General features: G+C 38.5%; 1 protein-coding gene across 2 annotated transcripts in view; it reads right to left on the reverse strand.

Moving 5' to 3' along the window:
• The window catches only part of LOC106133511 (protein bunched, class 2/F/G isoform), a 115,838-nt gene extending 107,387 nt beyond the window's left edge, over positions 1 to 8,451 (reverse strand). For both annotated transcript variants that reach the window (XM_013333260.2, XM_013333259.2), the window contains exon 1: positions 5,549 to 8,451. In XM_013333260.2, coding sequence (XP_013188714.2) covers positions 5,549 to 8,217 — 2,669 coding nt within the window. In that variant the 5' untranslated portion in view covers positions 8,218 to 8,451. The remainder of the gene's footprint in view (positions 1 to 5,548) is intronic.
• Between the last annotated feature and the right edge of the window lie 1,377 nt (positions 8,452 to 9,828).

Here is a 9,828-nt window from a genome sequence, read left to right on the forward strand (position 1 = left end):
AGGCGTATTTTTGAAAGGTGAAGCCAATTTCCTAGCAGTGCAAGAAGAAAAATGTATTTTTACTGTAGTTTGTTTTCCACTGCCAAACTGGCAAAAAATGTCGTAGAATTAATACTGTTCAAGCACAAAACACCCTAATAGGTAACCCTAATATAGAAACGGACATAAACAACAGCGTATAGTAATGGAAAAATTCACGGCGACCGTCGTTACAATGACTTCATAACTCGTTATCGGAATGCTTTACGTGTAAGTGCATTGGCGTACGTATCAATTCATGAAAATTGTTATTCGCCCACCACCGATGTGAGACTTTGACGTAAAAGCACCCACATAAAAACGGCCCCCAGTAATAAGTACAGATAAATATACATTATGAGTTTTTCAAGCGGCAGAAAATATGTGATTACAGTGAATGGCATGAAATGTCTTCCGATGCGTTCTTCATAATAAACTTGGAATGCCACTTTACAAGTAATCACTGCGTTATTGAATTAGATTGGAACAAAATAGAAAATGTACAGCCGGTTAAGAGTCTTGTATAGAAACATGAAAACGCATTTAAAAAATGAACATACATACATATGGTCACGTCTATATCCCTTGTGGGAAAGACAGAGCCAATAATCTTGCAAAGACTGATCGGCTACGTTTAGCTATTTGACTTAATGATAGAATTGAGATTCAAATAGTGATTGGGTTGCTAGCCCATCGCCTAAAAAAAGGAATCCAAAGTTTGTAAGCCTATCCCTTAGTCGCCTTTTAGGACAAAAAAATAACTTGCTTTTTTAAAAATAAATGAACTACCAGATAAATCCTGAACTGGAGTTCGAATCTCACGCATGTTTCATAAGCATTGATAAATCGGTCCCCCAACTTGTTCCCAGTTCCTGTTTTATTTCGTCTAATCTTTGCACACTTCTTTAGAAAAAAAAAGTGACATTGGCAAAGACGTTTCGACAAAATTCCGTTGGGAGAATGAGCGGCGAAGCATTTTGTGCATCTACTTTCTCCGATGCAGGCACGCCAATAGAATGTGCGCTTAGAAAATACACGCGTACTCTTCACTTGAATTGTCAACTGTAATCTGGAATAGACAGACATGGTTGATTTCTCTGAGCAATTAATGGTGGCTGTGCTGAAGTAACTGGTTTGATATTTGATAAACTTTCTTGTGATTTTCATATTTGGAACTATAAAGAACATGCTCGTTTCACTCTGTAAGTTTCTCATGAATCTCTTATAGTAAAAAGAGAATCGCCTCCAATCGACATCCTGCTCTTTTTTGAAGTCATTAAAATATTAAAACCTTATTAGTGTATCAAAAATTTTCCTAAAAACCGCATCAAAATCGGTTCAGCAAAACGCGAGGTAATCTCGGATAAACATTCATACAAACAAGCATACAGGTCAAACTGAGAACCACACTTTTTTAAGCGGTTAAAAACAATAAACATTTGATTTTCTAGCATTTGTAACAAGCCTTTGTTCTCATCTTAACTCAATAAGTTATTGAATAAAAGTAAGAACTGGAAAAACTACTTAAAAATTTACATCAATAAACGTATTTCATCGCATAATGAGAATGGCCATTAAGGGCCACTGAAAATCGTACGCTTAATGAAGAAACTGCAGTAGTTACACAATTTAGTAGATTTTAATATCTCTGAAAAGTTTATTAGTTATTTTAATGATTTACTTAGTTAAATGTTGATATACGCAATAATAAACAAAAATTATAGATAATTCGCAGAGCATGATTGTAAAATAATTTGCATCAATATTATTATGTTTCATCCACTTCAAAGAGAGCTTAAACTTTCATCTTTAAACCAATTAGCTAAACGTTTGAGTCTTGCGACTACTAGTACTGGCAGCTGTCACTATTTGAATCTCAATTCTATCATTAAGCATAACAGCTGAGCGAGGCCTTTAAGACTGTTGGCCCTGGGGGGACCGCAAGGGATACAGACGTGACTATATTTATGTATGTGAATATTTAAATTAAATTACAAAAAGAGTGTGAATGGGAACGTTGGAAGGGGAAGGCCTAGGCGTTCTGGCGAAAGGGCAGCTATCAAGAGTTCAATACTATCCTAAACCGACAAGTATACATAGAATTATGAAAGTTAATGAAGTATGCAGGGATCGTGGCAAGTTGAAAGATGTTAGCAGTTTCTACCTTCAGGGAAGGAAGCGATTTTATGGTTGCCTGTGAGAAATCAGTCCTTTATAATTTCTACCAGCTTCACGATTAGTGTGAACATGGGCTTTTCAGCATATGAACAAGCGTATCTTGATCAAATTACGGACGTCCTGGTAAAGGGTCAGGTCAAAAGTACCCGAAACCGCCGAACTTGTATGAAGAGAGTTATGAATGTGGATGAAGCGAAGGAAGTATGCAGAGATCGTGGCAAGTGGAAAGAGGTAGTCTCTGCCTACCGGCGTGATTTTATGTATGAACAAGTGAATGATGCATGTCAGCCAATCAGAAACGGGTGTAAGGGTCAGGTTTCGTGGCCTTCGTGGATAGACTCGATTACCAGCGTCGCCGGTGACGTTGGCGGTGGCGCCAGCTCCTTTGCGGCTTAGTATCATAAATACAGGAAGTGTTTGTAATATTTAACACACCTATGATAAAAAAAAACTACGCGAATTATTCATATTCATACTGATATTATAAATGCGTAGGGAAGTTTGTTTGTTACCTCCATTCACAGTAACACCTCTGAAGCATCTCCATGGAAAATTTGCACACGTGGAGAAGGACATAGGGCATTTGAAACACGTGCGGAGCCGGAGGCGAAAGCCAGTAGAGAATAAAGAAAAATAAATTAAATTGAGAACCTCCTCCTGTTTTGAAGTCGGTTAAAATTTGTGACTAATGCGGTATATGTAGCGGTAAAATACCCCAGTTAAGCAAACGCTAGGCTTCAAAACTTAGTGGCGCAGGATGCAACTGGAAATATGCAAAAATGAGTGAGGGAAGATGCTATATATACATCACGTCCCTACACCTTGCGGGGTAGTCAGAGTCAACAGTCTTGAAAAGACTAGAAGGCCACGTTCAGCTGTTTGGCTTAATGATAGAATTGAGATTCAAATACATAGTGACAGGTTGCTAGCTCAACGCCTAAAAGAATCCTAAGTTTATAAGCCAATCCCTTAGTCGCTTTTAACGACATCCATGGGAAAGAGATGGGAGTGGTCCTTTTCTCTATTCGTGCCGGGAACCACACTTTACATAAACAAAAGAAAATGAACAATTATTACTTCAAATTTAAATTAAGTCAAACATCATCCTAATGTTCGTTCCTTTACTAACATGAACTTGTTTACGAGGGGATCCTAACCTTATTTGGGTCATAGTTTTTCCACTAAGTGAAGGTGCTTATTCCCCACAGTCGCCTCTTACGATATTGACGTAAGAAAGAGATAAAGTTTCAGTACAATACAAATCCACTTACTGCGAATTGTCCTCCTGTTATCATAACAGTGTGGCTTCGCCTTCGTGGAGTATTATAAAGAGGTTTTATATAAATAGCTGAACATTTTTGATAATCTAAGAATATTCCATTGCAATAAAATAACAGCCTGAAATCACCTGGGAATAGAGCATATGCATGATGATCAAGATCCAATTGATAAGATTATGGCATATCAATAACATCTTAATAAAACATATCATCATAAAAATTATTCGTCTATTTCTTAAACGTTTCTTTTAATATCCAGTTATCATAAGAAATATGCATAGATATAACATAACTACATTAGAGAGATAACCCGCCTAGTTGGTGCAGTCGGATAAAAGCAACGGCACTTTATCTTCCGAATCCAGTACAAGGATGAAGTTATAAATGGTATCAAAATGCAAACGTTTTGGACAATGAAGAGTATGTTCGCTTCTGTACATACAAATATAATTTGGATATAATGATATCATATCCAAAGAAAGTCTGATAAGACTGCGGATAAGAGTAAAAAATTCAATTCAAGGCGCCACATCGACTTATCTATCTTACAAATCAAACCGAATCCGTCTTATAAAAATACCTACACAAATAAAATATTCGTCTTGGTATTTTATTGCCAATTGCCATTTTTAACCCGAGGCAACAGTATCTATGTCAAAAAAACGCGCAAGCCAGACGCCGAGGAACGCAGGCTGCGCGTGAGTCACCCGGCGCATACCAGCGCGCACCATGCAGCGTGTCAACCACCTATTTATGTCGCAGGACTAAGCGCAAATAAACAGCTTCAAAGGGACGGCCGGCAATGAGCTAGTGCGAACAAAACGCAACGAAAATAAGTGCCATTGTCTACGGATGAGTTATTTTCGCAAATAGAATCCGGCAGGATCGTCGAGGACGGAGATGTCGGAAGATCGAAGATTGAGACTTGAGATACTATAAATTAGTTACATGCATATAAGTATGGTTAAGAGTTGGATTTGAAAGAGCCTGAAATCTTGCAATAAAGATCCGATGAGCAGTCCCTTTTGCACCGACACGCTACAATTTTGTGTGACTGCTGAGTAGAATATACATTTAGTACTGTAGCAATACCAACGAACTTTCGCTTTTATATCATGGAGTAGGAATTGACGTCAACAAATGCCCCTTCCTTTTGTTGACGTCAATAACTACTTAATTAGGTGTATTAAGCATAATTCATATTTCTTATTCCAAAATACTGCTATCGTTTAAATAATTCCTTCCTATATACTTCAAAATACCGAATTAAAATTTAGAAGCGAAACATAAATAACGCTATCTCCGCCACTAATTATTCGAAGTGCAACACTGTTACTTTAAATAGTCTTTAATTGCCAAATAAATATCAAGATATTCAACAAAACAAGAATTGTTCCAGAGTGGAATAATAATAGAACTCTCTTCACTAATAATTACTCTCACAGGTCTACTAATGGAAGAGTCAGTCCCTTCAAACAAACAAATTCTGGTTTGAAGTCTTGAAAATACTTACAATTGTGAAGAATTGTAGAGCAAACAAAATGGAAAGAGAAAGAAAGGAAATGGGGCCCCAGGTTCTGAAGAATATTGACAGAAACTGGGAAAACACCAAGAAGAGAGTAACCATAGCTTGAAATAAAACTTTGTTGTCGAGATGTAAGAATAATTAACCCTAACTTACATTAAAATGTTATCAAAACAAAACTAAAAAAAAATAATATTGCTGAATCAACTAACTAATGGAAACCCAAATTGAATTGGGAATTTATTTAGGCTGTTATTTCAGTTTCAGTTTTTAATATAAATAGAGAATGAATCAGGGTATAATAATAATCATGGAATTACTTTTTAAAAACTGATTACTTACCTTTCTAATTTTAAATGGATTCTATCTATATGAACAAAAGCACATATCACATTGGATTATGTCAGGACTTCTTAAATGCTTTATCATATCACAATGTTTTTCAATCATGACGTCTTAAGTGAATAATTATGACGTCAAAGCAGATTAAATTTCAGCAGTTGGTGCAATTTTATTAACCTACATTTCTCAGTAACAAGTGGCTCACCTTTCATCCTCAGCTGGTTGTGCCGGCTGCGAGTCCTCCTTCCCGTCTCCAGCATCAATCGCCACTCCGTCAGCTGGCACATCTGGACCACCACTATCACAAGCACTCACATTCACATTGCTCATAACCGCGCTACTAATCACGTGAGACACCACCGCATTCACTGGGCTGCCGAAGCCCTGATTGTCATGTCCCGGTTGCGCCGTGTTGCCCACGTACGCCGTGGTGTTGGCGGGCAAAGAAACCACCGGCGAGTTAGTCCCGGAAACGGTCGCTTCGACCGGAGCGACGCTGCTCTGAGACATCACTGGCACTACATTACCATATCCTATCCCCATATTGGTTTGGGATTGCACAACATTCGCATGCACTCCTCCACCCATACTGACAGGCATAGTCTGCTGCATTGACATGGGAATGTTCTGGTGAGCCAGCGAAACTGGCTGGTTGGCCACATACTGAACGCCGCCCATCTGGCCCTGACCGCTCACTTGCTGTGGTAACATATTCTGCTGCGCCATATGCTGTCCGACAGGCATTTGTTGCCCAACATTTGTAGGCTGCATGTATATTGGATCTGAGGCGGGTATCTGCATACTAGGCTGATTCCCGTCTAGAGTCATCTGCATATTCTGCGGAGGTGCAGCCATCATTTGCATGTTCCCTTGGGGCACATTCCCTTGTTGTTGAGTCATATTGTGCACTTGTGGTTGCTGGCTCAGACTTTGGAGATTCGCAGGTAATGTTGACCCCTGGGGTTGAGAGGCCATCGGTTGAAGATTGGAAGGTAGAGTTGCACCTTGTTGTGATGTAACAATACTCGTAAGCACCTCTTGCGGCAAGGTCTGTCCTTGCTGGCTCATTTGTTGTTGCTGTGTGTGATATTGAGGAACATTGTGTTGTTGTTGGACCATGGTCTGTTGAGAGGAAGGTATATTAGCACTGATCATAGTTTGAGTGTTGGGTTGTTGAGGCACAGCTTGGTTATACTGTGGCTGGACAGCCGACATGCCTTGTTGTGGCATCTGGGGATGCATTCCTGGTACAACTTGCTGCTGGGGCTGTGTGGGAATTTGATGCATTTGTGGTTGCATCTGTGGTATTTGTTGATTAGTTCCAGCTAGTTGTGGTGCCATCTGCATTGTTTGTATGTGATTAGGTAACTGCTGATTTTGGAGAGCTTGTATCTGAAGTTGCTGCTGAGCCCCCATGGTTTGCTGCCCCTGAAGATGCTGGCTCATGTTAGTCATTTGAGCTTGTTGAATATGCATCTGTTGAGGGTTCGGCTGTTGCTGCATCTGCTGCATTTGCATTTGTTGTATCTGTGACTGTTGGTTCGGCACTTGTGTAATCTGACCCTGAACTTGCATTTGGGGGATTTGTTGTTGCATTTGTTGAATAGGCATCTGCGCCTGAGGCATATGTTGGTTCATTTGCTGCATTTGTTGATTTTGAATAGTTTGCATCTGTTGGGGCATTTGCTGATGCATTGGAATTTGTTGCATAGCAATACCTTGTGACTGAGCGATGACTTGTTGTAGCTGATGTTGTGGAAAGCTCTGTGGTATTTGTTGCACTTGCTGTTGCTGGGGAGCTTGAGGATGATTCTGGGGTGCATTCTGCATGGTTATATGTGTCATACTTTGTGGATGTTGTTGGGCCACCTGCTGAGCCTGAGGCATATTCTGGTTTGGCATCTGTTGAGGCATCTCTAGTGGAGGTGACTGCACATTGACAGTTTGATTAACTGGCATCTGCTGCGGCACTACATTTAAAGGCTGGGTCAATGATTGCCCAGGGGAAGCCATTGGAAATTGTTTTTGAAGAGTCTGTTCTAATTGTTGCACAGTTGGAGCATTGCCTTGAATATCTTTAGGCCCTTTGTTTGTCAGATCATTAGAAATTTCATCATGCAGACTATCATTGATGACAACTCCACTATCAGGAGCAGGCAGGGTATTAGTATCTGTTACATCCAAGTTGTTGTTAGGAGGTTGAGTAGTAGTATGATCCAAGTAATCCATACATATCCACCGACCCCGACGAAATGGTTCTGTGCTTTCTATTTTCACGACTTTAAATCGTTCATTTCTAACGTGTTCTTGTATTTCTTTCATACCTTCTTGCGGTTTAGCATTTCCTATTAGATTGATGATGCCTGTTCCGGCATTTGTAACACTGACATGCATGTCCGTCACTTCAGAATTATTACTATTTGGCACTGCTCCTCCTGTTTGGTTGGTGTTAGGGTCCTGGCCGACGATCGCGAGCCCGTACTGAGAACTCGTTGGAATAACAGGCGCACAACCTAATGAAGCACTCGACGCGTTGTAAAATACATCGTCCTTTGAAAAGGTGTCTTCAGAGTAACTTGGTGTCTCATTCTCGATATCAGTCACTCTAGAGATGTCGTCGGTGTGAGATTCGTCTAGATCGTCGGCCGAATCCTCCCCAGCATCAGTGCTCACTCGAGAACCAACGGTCACACTGGTGATCTGAAATGAAGATATTTTCCGTGGGTTATGTGCACCTTGGATTGTCGTCGGATGAGTCACTCCCTTCTCCGATTCGTTCAGACGAAGAGATTCGCTCGTCGTACGATGAACAACGTTGTTATACTTGTTTTTCTCACTAGTTTTATGTGACTTTTGAATCAGATTGTCAGCCATTATGCCGTCCGAATCGAATGACTATCTAAAGAAAATTTCACTGTTTATTGGCTTCAGAGACATTTGATAGACTTTTCAATCACAACAATACATGAAATATAAAACCATTGTACACTCACAATTTCACAAGCACAGTAATTTAACTACTGAAGTCCTTAAAATTCATTAGTAAACACACAAGAGTTGCGAACATCTTTCAGACGGCAGCAACATGGCGGCCATTTATGCGCAATGCATTATGGTTGACAATTTGCAATAGACTATAGACACATCACGTAGATTTATTATGTACGTCGCTAGGTGGCGTGACTGTTTTTATATTACAAAAACATTATTGTAATAAACAGAACTATATAATTCAAATAAAGAAAACTGAAATACTTTGCTCATTCATATAATATATTATTATTTTCAAATTTGTAGATTTATCAACTGCAGTAATATTTTTTTTAAATGCTGTTGACAAGTATTCTGCTATGGAGTGAGGGCGCTGTAGGCGAAGTTTTCATTTGATGGAAAGAAAATAAAAAGTATGTATTATCTGCGATTTCTTCATTTGACTATATATATGCAATAAAAATATCTTCATACGTTTAAAAAACATTCAATGATAGAAAAACCCCGCTTATTAAAAAAAAATTCTTTTTTTGCTCGGCTGTCTGAGAAATATTCAGAAATGCAAATTTTACTTTGTGACACTCTATTAGGTACCTACTATTTAATACTCTTTTTGTTAAATATAGATTTAAATAATTTGTTTATTCATTTATAAAATTGTGTACATCATTATGATTTTATTTTGACCAAATTTTCATCAATATTAGGCTCACTTGTGTTACGGCCACTGGATGCCAGATGGCGCTAATTAATGTTTTGTGTGTTTAAGACTTAAACTGCCCAAGATATTTATTAAAAAATAAAGTAAGGTAGATTCGTTCAATCAAGGGAAGACTGGGTGCGGTCCAAGTCACATTATTACAATAACTGGTAAAGAACTGTGTAATTAGGTACTTTCTCATTACGTTTGTAGTAATGCTATTAGTTCACAGAGGGCGCTCAGCGCTTAAATTCGTTTTATCGGATGGAAAAAATAAAGAGCCAAATTTTTTTTGATTGCTGGCATCATCATAAATAAGTCCTTCACCTTCAGATTGTATCAGGTACAAGTAGCGGAATAAGCATCATGATTTCTTTTATCATTCAAGTAAGTACAAATAGCTATAGGTGGCGCTTGCTATGTAATGAAAATATGAAATAGAATAGGTACATTGTATTTCATCATCACTACAGACATACTTACTTAACCTAGTGTAACAAAGTCCTCCCCTGCTGCTTCTCTCTGTTTACGTACGCAAAAGAAAGTGAAATTTGATACAGTCTCTGTAACATATATTTAATTTTTGAAGGGAGACACGATATGTATACTATGAAGTATTTAATTATGAGGAAAATAAGGGAAGCTTATTATCAATAAAATTGGATTTGATTTAGTTTTTATTTATTCAACCCACATTTAAAATATTGCAAGTAGGTGACAATGTAGTCAATATCAATATAATGTCATATACTTTGTAATATACTCGTAAAACAGTAAAAATGTATGTGTACCTA

The sequence above is a fragment of the Amyelois transitella genome, chromosome 3, assembly GCF_032362555.1.
Source record: "Amyelois transitella isolate CPQ chromosome 3, ilAmyTran1.1, whole genome shotgun sequence".
NCBI classification, from domain to species: Eukaryota; Metazoa; Arthropoda; class Insecta; order Lepidoptera; family Pyralidae; genus Amyelois; species Amyelois transitella.